We start from the raw sequence: 25,400 nt of genomic DNA on the forward strand, positions 1-25,400 counted from the left end.
TTTTTTAATTTAACATTGGGTCGAAGTAGTCATATTTTTACCACACCGAATTGTTAAACAGAATACAATTGTCATTAACGTACTTGATGGTTTTATTGAGAATTTGAAATAGTAGCAAAATTCAAAAACATACAGTTAACAGGGTTGCTGGTGTCGGTTCATGAGGAATAGTGGCAAATTCAGGGTAGGGGCATGTGACCCCCTGTCGTTTTTCGGAGAATATATACTAATCGTTTAAATTCCCTTTAGCTACAAAAAAATATATATTTTTTTTTCATTGTTAACATGGGATTTTATCTATTTTTACATAGCGGCTCATCTATTTTCAACTGACTACTGGTGCAACACTGATGCTGATGTGATTGCCATTTAGTTCGAGGCGTCACGCAGTTTAATCGTGCGTAATGTGCCTGTGTGCCTGTATCCGCCACATTATGTTTGATGTAATATTTGTTTTGTTCTGTGCTTAATTTTGTGCCTTGTTTGTGCACAAACAAGGCACAAAATGGTTCCCCCCATCACAAATGGTGCCCCCTCTGTCATTTTTTTTTTCTGAATCCGCCACTGATGAGGGGTATCTAACCCTCGAAGATATGTTTGTGGTTTAAGGTATCTTTGTGCACAGTTATTATCAATGTAAACAGCTACCCCCCAAAAGAAAGGCTAGGTGTATAAACCTACATGTTTGTCGAAAACAAATAAGTTTTCAACAAACAGGTGAATTATCATGTTTTAGGCCGATTCAATTTTTATTTCTTAATTAAATTAGTTGAACTTTTTCTTTTTCTGTGTGAATAGGAGATAAAAGTAACTAACTAATTACTTGTTACGAATAATTACTAATCAATTAACTAATAATATATAAAAGGAATTGTTGCACATCACGTCACAACGTAATATTCATTCAACGTTTTGTAATATTATACTGTATTTATTTTTCTTGAATTATTAAGAATTGAAATGAAACATTTCTTTTCTGCGAATTGTCCATCTATTCCTCCAATCAGCGCAGATGTTGACAATTAATTATATTTTGACAACGAACAAAATAATTTACCTAATTAACATTAACAACAAACTCTTTTATTATAATGCTTTGCTGGTTTAAATTTGGTTCATATCATTACGTTCATATCATTTATTACAGTAATCATAAAATTACTGTAATAAATGTCGTTAACTATTGTGCCATTATTTGGTCGCCGATCGAGAAATATCATTCGGATCTATTCGAAAGTATTCAAATCAAATTTGTTTTTTAGTACTTTTCTTTTATGAGAACCCCATGCACGAGAGGTATTAGAACCTATGCTACTTAGTACCGTCCACGACCTGCAGGCCGAGAAGATGAAAGAAGATACTTGTTCACATTAGACTTGAACTTCTGTAGATTGTAATTTTCAGGTAAACGCATGAAGGAAGGCTGTTCCAGAAAACGGAAGTTGAAGGAACAAATGTGAGAAATGAGTTTGAAGTTGGACAATAAAAGGAAGCTGGCTGGTTGCAGCACGCGTTCAGACTAGTTTCGGAGAGAGGGAGAGAGAGCGAGAGAGAGTGGGGGGGGGGAGTATTATAGACACCAATTCAGAAGAACAGTGCCAATGGCAGTATCTATAGAAAACGCATGCATCAGAAACAGAACGTCTACGACAGGGTGGAAAGATTTTGTTAGAGATGGATTCTTAATTAACCTAACTGCCCTCTTTTAAACGGAATCTAGAATCCTGGAGAGGTTTAGGATACATCGCTCCAGGTGTGGGAACAATATTCCATGGTAGGGCGGATTTGCGATTTGTACAAATGTTTGGAAGAAAAGTAACGTCGAGAGCGAAAGAGGAAACCCGGTTTTATAGACGCAGAGGAAATAATATTTGCAATGTGCTTATGCCAAGAGAGATTAGAAGTCAGGGTAGTTCCTAATAGATATATGTATCTTGTCTAGAAATCCGAGCGTCATCGAAGGTAAGCATAGGGTAGAAGAATCTTTTTTTACTAGATACAAGACAAGACTGAGTTTTAGAAGGGTTGAAATCATTTGTTTTCCTTGCCCCACTGGAGATCACTATTTAAGGAATTGGTAGTAGATATTCTACAAGTTGAAGCTGTTTTAGCAGGGTAGAGTTTCTCAAACGGGAAGGTGGAATGCAATGTGCTATCATCGGCAAAACTATGGATAAGATTTCTGGTCAATGAAAGAAGGTTATTAATATACAAGAGGAAATGAGTGGGAGGAAGAACTGAACCTTGGGGAACACTTGCATTAATGGAAAAGTTAGACGGCAGAGAGCCATCTACTGTTATCGGCAGTGAGCGGTCAGAGAGAAAACTGGATACCCAATTATAAAAACCAGTTGGAAAACCATAGGATGGAAGCTATTTTAGAAGATCTCTATGCCAAACATGATCAAACGCCTTTGAAGTGTGAAGAGCAACTCATCCGTACGAAAAACACGAAGTTGTTATTTAGTTGTCCTTTTTTAAAATTTTGTTAGTTTTTGAACATAAATACAGTATTCACAATCTTTTTAGTTTTACTAACACTACTCTTGAACGGCTTCCCACGTTAATTTCTAAGAAGCAAACTTCAGATTACGATGTTCGTGGTGATCCTGACACGTTGTATATACAGTACATGTTTCTTTTGTCCCAAGGTCAAAGAGAAAGACGTCGATCGAGGGGGGGGGGGGTTACGTCACATACGGACGGATATAATCGTCATATTATTATTACATAAAGCTCACAGAGGAAAACCGGACGGACAAAGGGACACGACTCCGGCTAGGAAAAGGAAACGAAAAGGAATAACGGATATTTTGAATATTGTAACATGGAACATAAGAGGAGGATTAGGATATAAAGAAGTCGAACTACTTAAACACTTAAAACAGAAGAAAGTAAATATAGCAGTAATAACAGAAACAGAGAAAAAAATTAAAAGGTACGAAAGATTATAATTCTTATACAATGATATACAGGAGTAGATCAAAAGGAAAGAGCCAGTGGAGGGGTAGCAAATGGAAAACCAAAATACAGAGCTACACATTTTTAAATAATAGAATAATAACAATAAGATTTAAATTAGACAGAGGTTATTTATATATAATTGGAATTTATGCTCCAGAAGATGGAAAAGAGGAAGAAACAGATAAATTTTATTTAGAGTTACAAAAAGACCATGTAGTTATTTTGGGAGATTATAATGCTCGGGTAGGGAATAAGCCAATAAAAAATATTATGAGATGTTATGGAGAAAACAAGTAAATGGATATAAATTAAGAGATTTTGCAACATTTAATAACGTAAAGATATAAACTATAAAGTGTTTAAGGACAAAGGCCTCATGCTACGAGGTAGAATGACTATCATGTAGGTTAGTGCAAATGCATCATTTTAACATGGCTATCTACCAAAGTAGTTAAATTAATTAATTAAATTACATTAATTAATTACATTGGCATCGTTTTGTTTATATCTCATATTGTGAATGCCTTCACAACGAGTTGCCATGATATTGTACTAGCTTGAATAACTAACACTTCACCAGTGCAGAAGACTATTGTTATTTATTCTCAGCGTATACCACAACCCAGATGGCACCATTTGAAAGCTGCTTCTCTTCAGTGGGTGGGCCAACAAGCTTTGAAACGGTGCCATCTGGGTGGTGGTATCCGCCGAGAATAAATAACAATAGTCTTCTGCACTGGTGAAGTGTTATTTATTCGAGCTAGTACAATACCATGGCAACTCGTTGTGAAGGCATTCACAATATGAGATATAAACAAAACGATGCCAATGTAATTAATTAATGTAATTTAATTACTTTGGTAGATAGCTATGTTAAAATGATGAATTTGCACTAACCTATATGATAATTTAAAGATAACAAATACATTTTTTAGAAAACGTAATATACATGGTCGGCAAGAGGTACATAATCAATAATAGACTATGTAATAGTAAATCAAAGATTAGCAAAACAATGTCGAGATACTAAGGTGTTTAGAGGATATGATATTAATTCAGATCATTTTTAGTGGCTTCAAAAATAGAGTTATGGGCTAAATGGAAGAGAAAAGCTATTAAACAGGGGAAGGAGGAGTTGGGTTATAAAATATATCTACTTCAAGAAGAAAGTATACAAACTTTTTATATGAAAAAAGGATTTAAAGACGAAATAAGTAAAACATCGGAGAGAGAACAAACAGAAGAAGAATGGAATAATATACGAAATATAATTCAAAAGAAACACTAGGACAATTCAGGAAAAATATAAGAACAGGGGGGGGGGGTAAAGATATGGAATGAAGAAATAGCTAAATCAGTACACGGCAAACGAGATAAATATCTTAAATATATACAAAACAGGACAAGGGAGAAAGAAGAAATGTATATTAACAAGAACGCAATAAAAGCAAAGATATAATAAGGAAGGCTAAAGCAGAGTCATGGGATAGATTTATAAGCACAATAGAATATGATGTTCATGGAAGACAAAATTTGGCATATAAAATTATGAAACACTTGAATAGCGCAGAGAAAGACACTTAAAGAATAAATATAATAAAGCAAGAACAATGGAATTTTTCTTGAAGAATTGTGGAAAGACCCAACACATCAAACAAAAAAGATACAGTTAGACCCAGTTAGTGACATAGATCCGATAACGAAGAAAGAATTGGAAAAGGCATTGAGAGCTACAAAAAATAGGAAAGCAGTAGGAATGGATGGTATAAATGCAGAACTGATCAAGTATGGAGGAAGTTTTTTTAAAGACAGGATACTAAATTTATTTAATAAATGTTGGGAACAATATAAAATACCAGAAGAATGGAAGATAGCAAAAATTATTTCAATATTTAAAAAAGGAAATAGAAATGATACAAAGAATTATAGAGGGATTAACGTACTAAATACAGTATATAAAATGTATAGCAAAATAATAAATAATCTCTGATGAAATATTAATAGAAGAACAGGCAAGATTCAGAAAAGGAAAGTCATGTATAGATAATATATTTTTGCAATTTACATTAAAACAAATAATAGAAAAACGAAATTCTTCGTTTTTTTTTTTTCCTTCCTTAAAAATATGTATACATCGAAATATAAAACGTTAAATGTTATTAACACCACTGAACTACTTTTTTGTATGTCGGAGTACTACAGAAAACAGGTGTAAACGGGCTAACTCTGGCGTTTCTTTGGTATAAAACATAAGGCACAGAATAGCGTGCCCCACTCTGTGACTTAAGGGTATCGAAAAGGGAAAATACGACCTTGGCCACAGGCGCCGAATAGACAAAAAGACTCACAATAACTGAATTTATGATTTAATTTAAAAATACGATTAAGAATTTTATTCAGTAAATTTTTGTTATAAAATTATGTAGCTTTTATATAAAAGCCATAGACATATGGGTAATAATTTAATTTAATTTAAATAATTATAAAACAAAAGTTACGATTTAGTTAAAAATAATTAAAAGGTAATTGCAGAAATCGAAATGGGAAGAACCATTCTCTCCTCTCTTATGTGTTTTTCGACCAGCAGGTTTTAAACTTCTTAATTAATGCAATCGTCTTAATATTCTGCGTGCGAGGCAGAATAAAAATTTCGCTTTACTTGTCCCCATTCAATAAACATAAATTAACAAATATTTAATAATGTCTTGCTCACTTATTTTTTTTCGGTATTTCAAAGTTAAAAAAGTAATAATAACAATGCAAAGATCATAATCAGGATCGTTCCTAGGGTATATGGCGCCCGGGTGCCATTGAAATCTGGCGCCCCCTTTAAAATTTTATTAAATGCGTAGGTAAGTTGCAGGTTTTCAAGCCCCCTTCGAACGTTGGTGTCCGGATGCAGTGCACCCCTCACCCTCAGAATGGCCCGCCCCTGGTCTTAATGCTCAAAGCAGAACAAACTTTGCCTTCACAGCGAGCTGCATCGGCATTGTACTACTTTCAAATATGTGACATCTCGAATGCCCTGCAATTTATTAAAAAAAAAAAGAAAAAAAAGAGAGAAAAAATGGCTAAATAGCAGAATAACCTTTGGCAACGTAATACCAACTCTAAAAAGTTCATCTGCCAATTGCACTGCTCACCAGTTTCAAACAAATGTGGTTGAAAGTAGTGCAATATCAGGGCAACTCATTTTGAAGGCAAAGTTTGTTCAACTTTGCTCATTAAGTTAAACCCTTTTTTTCTTAATTCCTACTTAAAATAAAATACCAGAAGACTGCAGTAATTTAAAATTATTATCCAAATGTCTTAACTTGTATATAAAGCTATAGATTTTTGTAATAATTTATTTGATAATAGTGTACAACTATTTAATCAATTATTATTCGTATCGATTTTTTAAATTAAATCAAATTCTGTTTCCTTAAATTCAGGATGTGCAGGTGCATTATCCAATAACAATGCCTTAATGTTTTCATTTGCATTTAATTTCTTCTTTCGGATGATTACAAAGTGATTTTAAAATAAGTTAGCAATCATTAATTCCTCGTTTACGAAAAATCTCCGTTCTGCATAAATAAAAAAGAAAGTAATTCGGGTTCAAGTTGGTGAAGACTAGAAACAGTCGAAGCGAAACAAACATAGACGTCCGTTCTGGTTTTGAAAAAGCTGAAGAAATGTTGAAACTGTGCATATTCCAGTTCAGCGTCTTTCACTCGTATCATAAATTCACCCTGTACAAAATGTTATCTATCAACTTTCAAGCCTAAAAGGTAACTAAGGCTCCCGCAGTTGATGGCATATACCCAATAATTTTGAGGGAGACAGCCAGAGAGTGCAAGAACCATTGAGGTTAATTGTGAGGACATCATTGGACGAAGGAACGATTCCAAGGAAAAAATTCCATAAGCGCTAATCCTGAAATAAGGTTTCTACTTTATCAAATGATCGATCACGCGCAGAACCTCGATGTTGACCTGAAAAGATTCGCTGTTGATCGGCGTTACAGAAGAAAGAACCTCCCACAATTCAACCCATAATACGGCTATAGATCTCCAATCAGGGACATTCAGTGTACCGTCTCCTCATCAAGAAAGAATGCAAGACGTTTAACAGTGTAATGTTGTTGCTAGTCCAAGCACCAGTGAGATCTGCAATTTGGACATACGCATATTACTTTCACTGACCCATTCTGAATGTCACATAAGTGATTCGATTGTGTTCCTTCAAGTCGGATTCTGTCTGATTGAGGATGAGCGCTTTAACTCGATTTTTATGCTATCAAAATCAGACTTCACTTCTTTTTGGTTTTTGTTTGATTTTTATTGTAAATACTCTATATACAATAATTTTATATTTGTTTCTTTATTAATAATTATGGATTCTCGAGAGTTGAGTCCTCATGGATACTACATGGATATTATCAGCGCCCTCCCCACACCCAGTGAAAAAGGCTTAAGTTTGAATTCTGTAAAAAAACGCAAGGAAATTCAAGATCCTTTTCACAACGTGGCTGAGTTATTCGGTCTCAGGCAAGGGTTGGTTGAATGGTTTTATCTGCCAAGGTTCCTCGTATAGAACCCAGTCTTCTGGGAGATATTTATTTTTTAAAAAACTTCTTAGTTCCACAAATACCAGGAGGTAGCCTGTTCCAGCAAAAATAAGAGAAAGGATGTCATCAGCGTGAAGTTTACTCAATTCATTTAAAGCCTTAGACACTTCAATCAGGTGTCCTCACAGGTGCCTAGTTTCCAGGCGCTCAAGTTGCACAGTGAAACTTTTCTGGCAAGAGTTTGGGTTCCCTGACTGACCTTGTTGCTCTTCTCTGCACCCATCCCAACAGATCCACATCTTTCTTAAAATGAAGCTACCAGACCTGAATGCACTACTCAAGATGAGGCTTAATCCTTGCTTAATACGAGATAATCGCCTCCTTGTTCCTGCTGGCAAAATTCTCGTGTATCATAGAATCACATGAGCTGTCCTAGCAGCATGAGGCCTCTTACACCCTCACGTACGAAGTGAGGGTGTAAGAGGCCTCATGATAAGAAATTATCACCGATCAGATGGTGCCAACACTTGTTTAATTAATGATGTGGTTCCTGTCGGAACTAATGCGCTATAATTTTTTATTTTTTTATTTCCATTGACCTTTTTCTGTGTAAAAGGAAATAGTCCGGATGTCATACGAGTTAATTAGTTGATGTAAACTGGAATTATCGCTGATGTTCTCAATAGAAATGAGCACGCTCAAAGAATCATGGACTTATTTGTTTGTATGAATAGAATTTTTCGATACAACTGGCTTCCAAAGGCTTAGTACTTATGATCACCTTAATTAGGAACAATATAATTAGCCGAAGTATTTATTATATTCTGAAGCCAATTGGAAGATGACAGCATAAAATGTGCTAATGGAGATGAGGAAGAAACCTCTGGTCCTGAACCATCGACGTCAATGAGATCCTGAATGCAACATACTGATTTACGTCAGCTTAATTCATTCAGGAACACAGATAAGAAAGGGATGTTTGTCTTTTATGAGGTAACCCACTGAGCAGAATTTTGTTTTTCATCAGTATTCAGAAGGAAACTTTGCACTAATTGGTTTGCTTGGCTCTTGCAGCGCCATCTGGTCTCTTGATAAGTACAATTGAATTCATGTTGCTCTCCTGAGCAGTGAGTGGTGCTTAGAGGTGAAGAAAGAGACAGTGCTCACAAGATGAAGGGTTGTTGTAAATTCGGTATTTCGCTGCTTCTTTTGATGATTTGTTTGCATTTCGCTCATCCTCGAAGGAAAAGAGGTAGTAGTTCAGGGTAAGTGCGCAGTTTTAATTTATGAATTGTATTCATTTTTCTCTTCAACCCTTTCAATCGATTACCCCAGAGCTTCCCTTGTCGAGACTTCACTTATCCACCGTTTAGAAGTGTGGAAGATAAAAGTTGACAGTGGAGTCCAAAACCTGTAATTCATTCTCCATTATTCAAGTTATTAAGCAGTTTTTTATCCGCGCTTCTTGATGCACGTAGATAGTGCATTTGCAACTGCCCGTCAGGCACAGTGGCCTGGGATTAACAATGTAATTTAAAGACAAAGTTTCCTGAGTATACCAAAAAAATAAATAATAATGAATAAGTTAAATAAAATATTAGAAAAAAGAGAGAAATGAATTGAGTATACTGAACATTAGTCACAAAATATATAACATAAGAATATGGTTTGGTGGTAGAGGGAGATGCGGATGCCCAGATCTCTGCAGCATACAGAAATGGGGGATAAACAATTGTTGAAATGTATCTGACCATGGTGGATTACTCTGTTGGATGTTGCAGATGCTGCCTGCATAATCATCTTAGTCTAGCTGCTTTTGTGAGAAGCCTACGTGTTGGCTGAACAGAAGCTATGGGTAGAATTTGATCTCTAGGTCAATGTGATTTTTAACAAGCGGGATGGAAGCTCTATTGAGGGCTGGATAGATTTTTGGTTTTAGCGAGAAAAGATTGGTTTCTGATTTCTCAGGTTTGATTCGTAGGCCAGATTGCTTGAGATGCTGAGAGAGTGGACGTTAGTTCGTCTGAGATTTGGTGAAGGTCTTGGTTTGCCTTAATTCGCGTGAGTATCTTTAGGTTGTCGACATACATTAGGGTATTCAGCTCTCGGGTTACTAGTGGAGCAAAGAGAGCGGTGAAGAGGAGACCGGAGAGTATTGCCCCTTGCTGGACTCCAACAGAGATTACTTTGCAGTACTAGGAGTTATCTACAGACAATTTCACTATGCAGTTATGAGATTTGAGGAAAGCTAAGATGTCACCACCTATTTGATAGTGGTTCTCTAGTAGCTTTAGGAGAGATGGGATTTTCACGGCATTGAATGCAGATTCGATGTCTACATAGGTGGCTGCAAGTTCTTCTCTATTCTTAAAGTCTGTGAGGATTCTGTTGGTAGTTTCTAGAAGATTGGTCACAGTTGATCTGTGTGGAAATGCATAGTGAATTTGTGTGGGGTTATTTGGTAGGATCTGCTTGGTAAGGATCAGCGGCAGTATTTTTTCTAGCCGCTTCAACAGGCAGGATTAGTTTGAGATCGGGCTGTAGTGTTTCACCTGTGATGGGGCTGCAGAGTGCGCACACATAAGGATCATCTGTCCTCAGCAGAAATAAATGTGTAAGATGACTATGGCTATTTTTCCTATGATTCTCGCTCAGATTAGATGTTTTTTTTTTTTTTTGTTTTTGTTTTTGTTTTTTTAGGCGCATCACCAACTTAGACTATATTGCATTGTAGACGTTGCGTGTGTTCTGAGGCAATTTTCCTTTGGCGAAAAACCAGTGTTTCCGAGTACAGCGGATTGGGGCCTAAAGAATAAAGCTCTATCATTAATATATAAGGCAGTATATGTCCCAATTGTGTTCTATGGAGCCTCCATCTGGTGTGAAAAGGCAATCCTGGAAAGGAACAAGCGCAAGCTTGATTCCATTCAAAGATTTATGTTACTATAGGTTATACCAGGGCGTGCTGTACTGTCAGCACCCCTGCATTACAAGTCATTGCAGGTTACTTACCTCTCTATCTGGAAGTTGTCAAGAGGGGTCTCTTCCAGCGCTTGAAGAAGGGAATCCCAACGCGATTGTTAAACCTGCAATTGAACCAGGCAAATGACCCTAAGAAGGAAAGAAGAAAAATTGCAGACCACCTACAAAACCTATGACAAGAAACATGGGACACAACACCGAAAGGAGCAATCAACAAAAGGTTTATTCCCTCAATAAGTCGGACTTCCCCAAAGACTCCTCGCTGGTACTCGCCTGGATTGCAAGTCACCTTCCTGCATACAGGCCATGGACCGTTCCAGCAAAGATTAACAGCCATGGGAATAGAAAATAACCCATACTGCCACTGTGGTGAAGAGGAGTCCTGGAAACACCTTATGTACGAGTGTCTCACTTACGACAACGCCAGACTTCAATTCCTCACAGAGATTCAAGGAAACTCCCGCAATCAGGAGTCAACTTTACTTCAAGAACAGTCCACATACCTAGCCTCAACACGCTACGCCCAGGCTGTTTTCAATTCTAGAAGAGCAAGACTTGCGGAACTCAGGGCAGAACAGAATAACGTGCCACCCCTGTGATCCCCGACTGGGATAGGATAATGCAAGCACCCTGGGTGCAGGATTCAAACAGGAGTACCTGCTCCTGTGATTTTCAACCCCCTTCTCCATCCTCTACCTTGAGTGGACTGCCTTCCCTATTGGTCCACTCCAACTACTGTTCCCCACATTCTGACCTCTTCTTCTCTTACTTCCCCATATGCTCTCTTCAGAAAAGAAAAAAAAAAACCTTTTATCTTTTTTTATTTTATTTTTTTTTATAGCCTCAACTTTTTTTTTCTCTCTTTTCATTTCTTTTTTTTTTTTTCCTCTCTTTTCATTTTTTTTTTTATTGCCTCGGTCAGGAAGCTCAGGCAACACTGGCAGAGGCAGCCAGAGTATAATGGGCAGCCTGGCTCACCTCCCAGTGGTTGCGGCGGGCAACGTAGGGGCCCCGCGGCCAAGCAGCCAGACACAACAACAGAACAAAGCACAATACTACATTAACCAGACATTACACTTTTTCTGGCTGTGCAGTAGTTCAGCATTTCATCACAGAGTACATATGGCGCAGATGTGGGAAACCACCGGTGGCGCCTGAACCTAAATACTATGCCACTACTATGTTTCCGAGAGGCTATAAACCATGCTGTCCTCGCTTGAGACTTACTAACTTAGTCACGTTGTGAAAAAGACCAATAAAAATTTCTCGCGTCATTGTTTTTCGTCTAGCAAAAAGAAAATCGACCTCAGAACACACGCAAATATATACGGAGCAACATGGCCTTAGTCGCCGATGCTCCTAGAAGCCCAACACCAACCAACCAACCAACCTCTCGTCATTGACGAGATTCGAACTCACGCCTTTTCAGCGGAGTGAAAAGACCAAAGTTTCTGGTTCCTGAGACCTGAAAATTTGTGGACAATACTCATAGGCATATAAGTTGTTCTTGGATGGCTCTAATGTGGCTTGTTTTTTACCTGTAGTGCTAGAAGCAATCATTTAGGCTATGAAATACGAGGGGTGATCATTTAATTCGAGGACTGGTGCAAGACCTTGTCTTAATTGTCATCATCTGAATCTTCTGTGGATTTCTCCTTCTCGAAATACTCTCCCTTAAACTGTACACAGTTTCGTGACCGTCGTACCCACGCATTAAATGCTTCTTGAAAGACATTTTTCGAAAGACTGCGAAGTGCTCCGTTGCGGCTCTGCGAGCATCGTTGTGTCGGACGCGAAACGCTTCAGAGCGTTCTTCATACACGGAAACAGGAAGAAATCACACGGGGCTAAATCCGAAGAACAAGGGGGATGTGGTAGAACCTCGGCACATATGGCACTGATCACTGCCTGTACAATATTAGCCGAATGGGACCTGGCATTATCTTTATGGAGAAGCCACTTCATACCGGAAAATGGCCGTCCTACCAAGACGCTTCATCTCTTTAACTGTTTCCGATGCATTTAAGCCCCGTCTGACACAATAACGAATCACATGTCGCTGTTCAATCTGTATGTCCGACATGATACTTGCTTCAAAACGATTGTCAGTGACACGCAGCTAAAAAGAACTCTCTTCACCCAACGCTAGCTCGACAAGTATTGGCATGCGCACACATAGTCTGCTCAGTAGCAATCAGGGAAAGCGCCTCTAGCGGCAGTTGTGGAAAGTTCGCGCGGCAAACATCTTGCACCAGTTTGCGAATTAAATAAGCACCCCTCGAATTTAAAAATCTTTTTTTTCTCTTGTTTATTTGGCGATAATTGGACATTTTTCTTTTTCTTTTAGGTTACAAAGCTCCAGTGGGAGAGGTGAGTGCAGTTTAATAATTCTACCTTTTTTTTCCTTTTGTTAATTTTAGGAATGAAACATTTTGGGTTAGTGAGATAAAACTTGATACAACTCGGACTGGACAACATTATGATAAAAGTCCATAAAATTCCCATCGAGACTGAATTACAACTGAGACATTTTCTACCCGATATGAAAGGGTAAAAAGGAATGGGAGGGTAAAAAGGTTAAGAATCTCTGGCTTAGAGAGGAAAAATTAAGCTATAATCTAAAGAGAAAACCTAGTTGCTCGAGTTAAAAAGAAACATATTTGTGATGTTTAGGGAGGTCAAAAGTTAGGATCAACTGAAGTAAAGTAACATGCTCAGGTGTAAAAACTTTCTGAAAATTGCAGCGGATTCTTTTTTTACAGGAAGTGAGATTTAATTAGATTTTAGAAGGAATGAAGCTAAACAAGTTCTCTCCCTCCATAGTTTAAGGAGTTCGGTTGTCCTAGTGCATTTCATAATGATTATAATAGCTGTACTTCCACATGGTGTAGGCAAGTCCTGGGTTTGAATCCACTATCGATGGGAGGGATTACGTGCTTTTTTCATTCCATGGCTAAGTTATGCAGTCTCGAAGGTTGATTTTGCGCATTTTAACTCTGGAAACCCTGGTCTCCAGAGTAAAAACTGTGGCCCAGAGATGCCAAAACACAAAAGAGTTCATAGTTCTGGTGCTGCTGCTAATAAATCTTATGTTTTCCAGTGATCTGCAATCCTGAATGCCAGAATGCTGGATACTGTATTTCCGGCAATAGATGTGCCTGCCTGCTGGGCTACAGAGGATCCCGCTGTCAGAAAGGTACGTTGACTTTGTATTGGTCATTTTGCTAACTGCGTCTTCCACGTGCATTTCTGCATTCTGTTATTCATAATGTGGGAGGGTACGAAGTCCGCTTAATTATTTCTAATGCATTTCTCTTTTGTGATGCATTCATTAGTGATAGTTACACCACTTTCTAGTGAGATACATTGAAAATTCAAGATTTGTACTAATTATTTTGTTACTATAACAACAGCCACGCTTTAATCTTTCAGCTGTCTGCTCACAATCCTGCAAGAACAACGGGACGTGTACAGCCCCTAACGTCTGCACCTGTCAGAAGGAATTTCGGGGAAATGCGTGTCAGTACCGTAAGTATTGCAGCTCTGTATTCAGTTAACTTCTCCAAATAATCTTTATTTTAACTAGTTTTGAAAAAAGCGTTAGTTGGTGAGAGGCGAGGACACTATCTGATTTGAAAGCAATCTGTTAAATCTCGGTTTCGTGTTTTACATTAAAAAGTTTCTCCAAGGCTTAAGCTTAAGTAAAGATTCTTCTCTTCAGAGAAATGCATCAGCAGATAATGAAGTATTAATAAGTCTGGAGGCAAAGTGGTATTTAACGAGTATTGAACAAAATTTTGTGGAACATTTACTAGAAAAGATTCTATCGAAAAGAAGTATTCGTTTGACCTTTTCTGGAGAGAGAGTGAGACTCACTGACTCTCTAGAAAATGTGTGTTAGCTCATATTTCAATTCAACAGGTTACTACGCACTGCCATTTGTAAAATTTAAAGGTGTTCGTAAAAATAAATTTGGCATTGGGATGCCAAAAGTTTTTATAATAGAATCTGGTTGGGTTAACGAAGACTGATTAAATTAATGAAGACTGATTCATTGCCTGATTCAATCATTTCAATAAACACAGAAATAATCCTCACTGGAGAAATAATCGTTATCCTGAACGGTCACGATTCCCACAAGAGTCTTCACATGTCCTGTATTTATTAAAGTTTTAGATTTGTTCTGTTGCTGCTTCCACCACATGTAACTCACACCTTTCAACTTCTTGATGTATGTATATTCAAGCCACTGGAATGCTACTTTAACCAATAAGAAACTTTCTAATCAACATGCAAGTGCACACACTGGCCAAAAAAATACGCACCTTTAATCAGTATCGAATCAGGCAGCCTTTGTTTCGAATAACAGCAAATGTGCGTCACAGCATGGATTCTATAAGGTGTTTAAGTGCGTTTGGGTCTAATTGTAACCATTCTTCCAGCAAAATATCGCGCAGCTGTGACGGAGTTCAAGGAATTGGACTTCGTTGCCAAATAGCATTCTCCAGAATATCCCACACATTCTCAATAGGACTGAAATTAGGTGAATGTAGGGGCCAGGGAAGATGGTGGAAATCCGTATTATCTTCTCCGAACCATTCTTGCATGGTTCTGACACGATGCTCTATGGCATTGTCATCCATAAAGTGGCTATCACCTACGGGATACAAGTGTAACATTGCAGGGTGTAGTAGATCTGATATAGATACTCTGTGAATGACATTCAACCTTCCACTGTTATCAACGGACTCAGTCGATGCAAAAAAAAAATATTCCCCATACCATAATACCACGTTCAGTTGATTGGGTTGTATTAACAAGGCAAGAAGTGTATTCCATCGCTTCGTGAGACCTATGCAACGAGGGGTGTACATCAAGGTGGGGTGATGTCGACAACCCTCTTTGCAATCCTACTTGAACCATTCCTCGCAAAAAATACAAATTTTAGTTCCTTCGCTGATGATCTAAAATTCTTTATCAATTCAAAAGACTCCAAACAGATACAAAAAAAGTAATAATGAAACCTCCAAGCAAATTCAACAGTTAATTGACTTTTTACAGCGAGCTGGACTCCAACTCAACAATGCCAAGTCAGACCACATGACAATCACGAAGAGGAAGGTCAAGAATGACATTCGAATTGTAGTTATCGGTGAGTCAGTCCCCAAAGTTTCATCTCATACTGACCTGGGACTAACGTGGGATGAAGATTTAAATTTCAAAGAACACTTCCTAAAGGCAAAGAAGAAGACCTATGCTGCTTTCTGGGCTATCCGCCAGGAGCTCGCAGGATGTCACAACACCAAACTGATTGAACAATACATTAATAGATGTCTCACACCCATACCACTATATGCCTCAGAAATCTGGTCCTCTGCATCTACCTCTCGATGTAATAAATTTCTGTCAATGGAATATTGGATTCTGCGGTGGCTGAACCGTCTGGGAGGGAACCTCTTCACCATCTCGAAATTCATTCTCCTAGTCAACCTAGGCATGACCTCCTGGAAGCTCATTTTCCTAAAAAAAATCTGTCAATGCTTACCAAGCTGCTAACTCGCCATATTGATGCCCCATCAATAGAAGATATCATCGCACTAACAAGAGGAAGCAATAGAAGATATCATCGCACTAACAAGAGGAAGAAATAGAAGCCATCACCCACTTAGGATGAAGCTATCAAACTTGGACTCCCTAAAAGGAATGTTCCCATGTAACACCTTTGAACACTTCAACACCTTCTCCATTGATCCGGTAAAGTTTGAAGTCAACAAAACCTACAGCAACCAAATTATAGACCAAATCTGGACTAAATCACCAGGATTGCTGTGAAAATTGAGCAGTTTTTATTAGAAATTTGATGATATGAACAATTAAATGCAATAATGAAATGAATATAAATAAATCTGTTATGTTAGTTGCTGATAAAGAAGTCAACCTATGTATTTAACTCTTCATGTTATTTCAAAGTGAATACAATTTAGCAAATGTATATATCTATTTAATAGTTATTATTATACAATAATTATATTGTAAAGATCTGAAAATTTGTACAAAAGCGTATAATGTATATTTTAAAATTTCTGTACACCCTCCTAGCCCACTCGCTGTACAGGGGGTGAACTTTGTGTTAATAAACTGATAGTAAATAAGTAAGTAAGGTTCTCGCCACACTTTTTACTCACCATTAGTGCAATACAAAGTGACGTGATTCGTTTGACCACATGACCTTCTTCCATTGTTCCACTGTCCAATCAGGAAGTTCTCGGCACCACTGCAAGTGGATTTTTTGTCTTTTCTCTGAAACAAGTGGCTTCCGAAAAGGCAGGCGACTGCCAATATACAATTTCTTCAATTTCCTGCACTTGGTACGGGTTGAAATAGGGCATTCTGGGCTTGGTTGAATTCAGATGTTATTTGTTGACCATTGGATGTGCTTTTTTTCCCGCACAGTTCACCTTAGAGTGCAACAGCTTCGCTCTTGAAGTTTTGATTTTCTGCCACTTTTATGCCTTTGAAATGTGGAAGAACCGCTTGTTTCTAGTCTTTAAAAACCTTTGAGATGGATGCTTTTGAGAAAATAGTTATGTATTAGTATTAGTATTAGTAACGGCCGTATGGTGCAAGAAAGCCTATGGCTTATGCTGCACCAGCCAAAAAAAAAAAAAAAAAAAAACCCGAACAAAACAATGATAAAAACAAAAATTAAATAATTAAATAAATAAATAATAATAATTAATAAATAAATAAAAATAATAAAATGAAATAAAAATAAATAAAAAGGAAATTAATCCTCTCATCCTATGCGCTTCCCTTACCCGAAAGTACTATCCAGATGACCTTTGAATTTCCCCAAACTGTCGGCCTCTACCACCCATGAAGGCAACTTATTCCAGTAATTTACAACTCGCTGGCTAAAATAAAACTTCCTGCAGTCCAATCTAAACATTTCCCCCCGTAACTTGAATTTATGTCCCCTAGTTCTAGCATCATTTATAATCTTGAAAATTTTATCCTCATTCATTTTACTGATGCCTCTCAGAGCCTTAAACACCTCAATCAAATCTCCTCTAAGGTGTCTAGTTTCCAAACTCTGCAACCCACATATTCGAAGTCTTTCTTCATAAGGACGCCCTTTTGCCGATCTCACCAGGCGAGTTACCCTTCTTTGCACCCTTTCAAGAAGCTCGATGTCTTTCTTTAGGTGCGGTCTCCATACTTGAACACAGTATTCCAAGTGTGGTCTAACATAAGCCTTATATAATGGGATTATCACGTCCCTATCTCTACTTGCAAAATTTCGATAGATCATCGATAGGACACCATGGGCCTTCCTTGCAACCTGTTTACAATGCTCAGAGAATTTCATGTCTGACCGTATCGTAACACCCAAGTCCCTTTCCTCCAGTACTGGGTTTAGTTGAACTCCACCAAGTGAATAAGTTATTTTGGGATTACTGTTTCCCAGATGTAATACCTTACACTTTGTTGGATTAAAGCACAGCTGCCATTTTTCTGACCATTCTTGAAGTCTATCTAGGTCTCTCTGAAGAAGCTCAGCTTGACAGTGATCATTAACTACTCTACCAATTTTAACATCATCTGCAAATTTAGACATCACGCCCTCTATCCCTTCATCAATGTCGTTTATGAAAACGACATTGATGAAGGGATAGAGGGCGTGATGTCTAAATTTGCAGATGTATTTCGTTTCGTGAATCGTGGCTCCTGCTAAACGTGCACGCACAATAAGACCATTTTCGAGTCTAATAGATCACGTGTTATCCCCATTCTGGATTCGGATTACTACAGTCGAACAGCGTGTGCAGTCTTTATACTCAACGAGGCAATATTGACATGTCAGTTTTCTTTTCATCTACAGTGGCGGACAAAAAAACTACATCACCTTTAAAAAAGTAACATTTGTAGTGAAACGTATAAGATATTGTTTGATTACAGTCATTTTGTTTGTCGCAAAGGTATTGCGCAGATAACGCTTCTATTGCATCAGACAGTAATTGAAAGGTATTGCATCAGCCGTTTCTATAAATACGGTGTAGGAAGGGTATACACGCTCATTGGTATCTTGTTTTGCGGAGGTGTAAGCATAGCTCCATATGTTCAGTTGACACCAAGAAAAAAAAGTGTAGCTGTTTCTCTGTCCCAGGAAGGGCTTTCTACGCGTGCTATCGCTGATAAAATAGGCTGCCACCAGTCAACAGTATCCCAGATGCTGAAATTAAAGCGTGATGTGAAGAGAAGATCTGGATCAGGCCTTAAGAGAGTGAGTACACACCTTCCCAAGATCGATATTTGAAACGGCTATGCCTTCTTAATCTCCATTCTAGTGCTCCTGATCTAAAACTGGACTTTGAGATGGCCTCTGGTGTTGAAACAAGTGCACGAACTATCCAAAGACGGCTTTCGGAATGTGGTCTGCATGGCTATCGGCCCAAGAAGAAGCCTTTGTTGACCCAAAAAATGAGGAAGAAGCGACTTGCTTGGGCTACAACGCATGTTTCATGGACAAAAGAGCAAGGAGACACCGTCATCTTTTCCGAGGAATCGAAATTGAACCTGCATGAGCGATATGTCAGAAGTCGAAAATCGGAGGCATACCAACCTCACTGTACAACACCGACTCTAAAGTTCCCCGCCCGCCGGTCAGATGGTCTGGAGATGCATAACAAGCAAAGGGGTGGGGCGAATTAAGTTTATTAACGGAACGGTGAATGCAGAAACCTACACTGCTATCTTCGAGGAGTACCTGAAACCCGTCATTAGAGATCACCACACAGACGTCCAAAACTGCATTTTCCAACAGGACTCAGCACCTTGCCATACAGCAAAATGGGTAAGTTGTATGCTATTTAGATTTAATGATGAGTTTGTGTTCTTGTTTCACAAGGCTTAAAACATACTTACACCAATGTTATCCTCGTTTTTCTCCCTTAAGGTGCAGTCATACCTCAGAATGCTGGCATTACACTGTTGGACTTGCCCGGCAACAGTTAAGATTTTAACTCTATTGAAAATTGCTGGTACATAATGTCGTCTAAAATTGTTCAGAAGAAGCCAACAAATAAGATTCAGCTGCAGGAGAGCATTGTAAGGTTGTGGTACCACGAAATTGGGCAACCGTCAATTATCCAGAAGTTGATTAATTCTATGCCAGATGATTGCAAGGCAGTAATTGCAACTGGAGGAGAAACAATAAAACATCGAGGACTTATTTTGCTGATTTACAGTGCATAATACTATTACGTTAACTTGTGATTTCAGTTTGTACACGTAAATGCAATAAAATTTATGTTCGGTTGTCATGATTGCCATTTGCATGATTTCTCATATTTACATTAATTACGCATTTTACCCTTTGGGAAGATATTTATGGCACATCATTAGGTATATCAGGTGGCGTCTTTTTATTGGATTTCATTCACAGAGGTATATAATATCCCATCTAACAAATGCATTTCGAACATTTCTGCAATCCACAATGCAGCGCAAAACATTATTTGCAAAATTCACAAGTGATGCAGTTTTTTTGTCTGCCACTGTATTAGCATTTTCTATGTCTGTGATTGTCTTAATACAAACGTTCTTTTTTTTTTTTTTTTTGGTTTTAAATAATCCTTATAAATGTTTTTCTTTATATGTTATAATAATCCCTCTATATGTGTTATATATGTTATTTATTATTGATTATTTCTTTTAAAATTTTCTTCCTATTATTATTTATTTATTTATTTTTTTGGATCGTGCAGCATAAGCCACAGACTTCCTTGCGCAATGTGGCCATTGCTAATACTAATACTACGTTCTTGGCCAGGCGAGCCCTTCTACCTTGGTGTATACAGCACTGCCTCTGGAACTAATGAGTTCAGTTGAGATTCCATCTTGAAAGTGGCTCTGGTCGAAAGTCTCATCTGGAGAGAGAGAGAGAGAGAGAGAGAGAGAGAGAGAGAGAGAGAGATCGTGGTACATGCTGCCATCCTTCTGACAACAAGCAATGGGATTGCTGTAGTAGTAAGAGCTTAATGGTTTGGTGAGGCATCATAACAAACGACAGCACTGGTCTCCATATCTTTGAGGGGGGCACTTGAATTTCTCAAAAATTATAGGGATGAAATCCTCCGTAAGGTTTTTCAGAGGTTTCTAGGTCCTGAATTCATTTTCATCAATTACACTGCCATTTCAAATAGGGCTCGATTGGTTCAAGGTTTCCTTCAACGAGAGGATGTTCTTCGGATAGAGTGGTCAGCCAGATCTGCTAAGATGAATTCAACTGATCATGTCTGGGATGCTAAGGAGACCTTATCAGGGAAATATGTAATAACTTTGTACAGGCGTCGATTTATTATTACTAGGTCGCTTTCGTGTTGTGGGGGGTGGAAAAAAATAGAGATTATGATATATTTTATTTTATACTTATAATTTATTATTTATATTTATTATTTGTTCCCTTATATTAGTTTTTGTCCACCTTACTTTAATTTCCCCACTTACACATCTGACTTTACTTTACAGGAGAATTCCAGATTCAAGGGAACTTCTCAATTATTAATAATTCCCATCGGACAGGCTGAGTGTTCAAGAATGACAAACAACACACACATTAATATATAACATAACAGTTTATTTACACTCATATGCACAATATAAAAACTAACAATTCTCAAGCACATATTATCATTACTTAAATTTGCCTATGTATTATCAGTTATATATGGCAATTAAATACATTGGTTCTACACTAGAAGGTTATTTCTTTATACACAACAAACTTAATATCTTTACAAAAACTGCTATAGCTTCTTCTTCACACATGAACAATAATTGCTTAAGAGGATTAGGTACACCCTTTCTCCACTTTAAATCAAATTCTTACCTTATGTATTGATTTAAGAATTTTACTCTTAACTTCCGTTTTAATTAGTACTCCATCTTGTCTTAGGGAATATAATTTCACAACTTTCTTTAATCAAGACAGATAATACATTTGACACCAATTTCAGGACTAATGCTGGTCCCGAGGGTTAGCTACATTCATAAGGCTATTTCTTTCTCTGTATTCTCTACTCTTCCCTTCCAAAATATATTATATCTATATGTTAAACAATAACTAATAACAAATATCAAATTTCTCTCCTTTGCTTTTCTACATATGTCTAATTATACATTAATCAAAACCCCTATCTGATTTATCTCTATATTTATGCATATACAGTATTTATATCTTTGTATATCCTTCCCTTAACATCTTTCTAAACATTATACTAATCTGATATTAGAGTTCCAACAGTCCTTTATTTGTGAGGGAGAATACTATATAACTAGTCACTTACTTAATTTTACGAATCGGATTTCTCCGTTTTGGGGCCTTCAGCTCCTTGTCTGGGAATGGCATCATCGTTTACCAACTGCATTCATCTCAGAACTTCAAGTTTCTCCCTGGTCTGTAGTCTACGTCTGGATAGGGCATCATTGTGTCTTTTAGGAATTCATGGGCTCGTCTTCGATACTGCTACTTAACCTTCGGTTCAGCTATTCTGGCGGACTAGGAATTACAACTTTATCTTCTCAGCTCACTTATCTGCGCCTTGCCTTTATCACTGCCTTCAGATGATGGACTAGGGTTATTTCCTTCCTTGGCCTTTATCACTGCCTTCTTATGATGGGCTAGGGTTATTTTTCTCCTTACACTTCTTATTTTCCCGCTGGCCACTTTCACTACCTTCCTATAACGGGCAGGTTATCTCTCCATACACTTCAGTCGTTTGCATACGGGCTACTACCCTTGCCTTCCGACGACGGACTGACTTATTTGCATACGGGCCACTACCCTTGCCTTCCGATAACGGACTACTCGACTGTTCTCTTCTATTATGAAACTCCACTAACTTTTCTTAACTTACTGACTGCACTAAACTTATCTAACCCTTCATTACTCCATCTTAACTTTGTCACATCTTTCCCAACTCGCTGACAGGACAGGACTTATCTAACCCTACACAACTCATTTTCCCACTAACACTGTTAAAAACTCAACTTTGTCTTTCCTAACTCATTTCCACATACCCCGACATACTCAACTCGGGGTTCTCACTGTTTCTAACTCATCTTCATAACCGTCCACATAAAGCTCAACTGCTGGATCTGATTTTCACTCACATTTTCATAACCACCCGCATAACGCTCAACTGAGGGAACTCTCCTTACTAACCCATCTTCATAACCACCACATAAAGCTCAACTGAGGGAACTCTCTTTAACTCACATTTTCATAACCACCCACATAACGCTCAACTGAGGGGACTCTCCTTACTAACCCATTTCCACAAACACCAACGAAATCTCAACTGTGTGTCTTTTTTGTCTCTCCCCGTTCACTCACTTTTGTTACTCTGAATTCAGCAACGCCCCTCATAATTCCTGCCCGCCTTTTTTTTCTGAGTTTACCCAATCTTCTCATTTTGTCAAACTTTCATCATTTCCTATTCGTCCTTTAAAATTTCTCAAGCTGTATATTCAGAGCTCATTTTAATAAATTTCCAAATTTTTCCGCTGCTTTGAAGTTCGCCGTCACCTTCGCCACCCCTCGTTAAACTTAGCAGATTTATTTTACATGCTCTAACAACCTTACCGTCGCCGACAGTCAGACGCAAATGTGATTGCTAACCGGAGTAATTTGATCCGTATTTACTACCTGGCCGAATATTTTAGGTGTCACCGGACAAAGGGATGTCCGACAATGTTCAGTCCACAGCCCCCCCCCCCCGTTCTTTCTTGGCCATAGTTAATCGCACCTGCACGCCAGTAGTCCCTGCCATGGTGGGAACTGAAATGTACTCCTAATTGCTAATAGCTTACCGCTCCCTTCTCTAATTCAACCTTGTCTAATTTTAAATCCTTGTGAGTGACCTAGAATAATATTTGTGACTGGAAATGTTTACTGTCCTATTTTGCTATTTCCTAAGCTTTATTTTAAATAAATCTCACTCATTTCTAAAATATTAACATGTAAGATTTTACATCTTACAGTGTGTAGTATAGTTTGTAGAATCGTCATCCTCCCCACACTGGATGGAAATGACTCGAGTTCGAATCCCGTCAATGACGCGAGGAATTTTTATGGGCACTTTTCACGAGACTGAAAGTTGGTAAGTATCAGGGGAAGACAATGTTTTTGAATCCAGGAAGCTATTTGCCTTTGCTAGACGAAAACCCGGAATCTCAGGTTTTTTGATTTTTCGGTAAATCGACCACAGAAAACACGCAATTTACCGACATATTATACAGGGCGCAATATGGCTTAAAACAAACCAACCAATTACTAGGTCTTATCATCAGCCTTGTAAACAAAATAAGTGCATCTTTTTTAGAGGTGAATTGCTGTCAGGGAACATCATATCCTCTAAATTATTCAAATTTGTAGAACTGCCCCCTCAGTTCTCCGCTTAATTCAATTAGATAAGTCATGATCTAACGAAAATGCGTGAAGGTGGACGCACATTTCTTTTAATGGTCCACGAATACATTTATAAATGTCTCAGGAGGAAAATCGTATTTCCTCCACCTGGGAGCGACTGACCAAAGAGACGACCATTAGATATACTTTCAGTCATTTACGGGATTTAAACTCAGACCTCTCCAAATGAGTGATAAGTAGAGAAAACATTAGAATATAAAAGAGCTTACAGTAATACTCTCCAACAAAAGATTTCATAGCAACCATCACATTCATATTTTTCTTGATAGCTTACAGTTATGGTTGTAACGCAACTTTTTGACGTCAAAAGAGAAAAATGATGCTATTGCTCTTCTTAAAACTTCAGAAACAGTCCCCGAGCTAAGTAGAACAACAACAACAACAAAAAAAAAAAAAAAAACTCAGCCAATCTAAGCTGCACAGAATTCTCATTGTAATTAAGCACAAAGTCGAAGGGTTACTGCTTGAGATGTTTCCAACGTCTCAAGTGTACTTTCAATGCTGGCTTCTGTATTTTAGTACAAAACGATTGTCTAAGAGATCTGACTAATTAAACTTTGACCTTTTCACTTACAGCAATAGCCAATTGCGACACCTCTTCCTTCTTGAAATACACCAATTGGAACTGCTTCCACAGAGATGACCATAGCATTTGTCACGTTACTTGCCCGCAGGGTCAGGTTGCTTCCAAGAACATGCCCGATGTCTATTACTGCAGCGTAGATGGGATTTGGACTCCAAATGAACGCCCGCGTTGTGTGTTACCATAAAACCTGAGCTTTGTTGTAGATTTGTAGTTAATATTTGTATTTGTTGTGAAATAAATTTCTGACTCTCCTTTGGCTTGTGTTTTCATCAGAAAACTGGTGGTGACCCACACCACTTACACTCACAGAAGGAAACCCAAAAAATAAATTCCAGACAGGTTATTTGAGTCATTCAAATTCTAAATGGTGCCCAACAAGTGGTGATGTACATTTCAGAAGAAAACATCACAGATAATGAGTAACTTCTTTGATTTCTTTCTGTGTTACAGAAATAATTAGGAATACTGTACACTGCTCGACAAAATTAACAGAACGAAATGTTTTTCATGAATATCGCAGAAGACACTGTTCACAATAAAATAGGAGTCCCGTTTTAGCCTACAAACAGATTCTAGACATAATTTCATTTTGAGACAACGAGGAATGCGGTACCATCCCTTCAACATCAAAGAAAGGGACACTGACAGTGGAAGCGTTGTTCTCTTATGGGGCGGAATAATGATCAACGGCCGCTCCCCTTTCATGTTTTCGATAGGGGTACCTTAACTGCGCAGTGGTACCGAGAACAGATCCTCGAACTCTATGTGTGACCTTTTAGGGGTGCGATTGGCCCAGATTTTCTTTTAATGCACGACAACGCCAC

At 38.0% G+C, this 25,400-nt stretch overlaps 1 protein-coding gene across 1 annotated transcript; it reads left to right on the forward strand.

Moving 5' to 3' along the window:
- Window positions 1-8,566: 8,566 nt before the first annotated feature.
- On the forward strand, window positions 8,567-24,827 carry LOC150090435 (uncharacterized). Its single transcript, XM_090369128.1, has 5 exons — window positions 8,567-8,781; window positions 12,846-12,868; window positions 13,599-13,694; window positions 13,931-14,026; window positions 24,567-24,827. The coding sequence occupies exons 1-5, from the start codon at window positions 8,687-8,689 to the stop codon at window positions 24,758-24,760; spliced, it is 504 nt and encodes a 167-aa protein (XP_090225254.1). The 5' UTR covers window positions 8,567-8,686; the 3' UTR covers window positions 24,761-24,827.
- Window positions 24,828-25,400: the final 573 nt, after the last annotated feature.

This window comes from Mastigoproctus giganteus, chromosome 2 (genome assembly GCF_048544385.1).
Source record: "Mastigoproctus giganteus isolate SK-2022 chromosome 2, ASM4854438v1, whole genome shotgun sequence".
Taxonomy (NCBI): Eukaryota; Metazoa; Arthropoda; class Arachnida; order Uropygi; family Thelyphonidae; genus Mastigoproctus; species Mastigoproctus giganteus.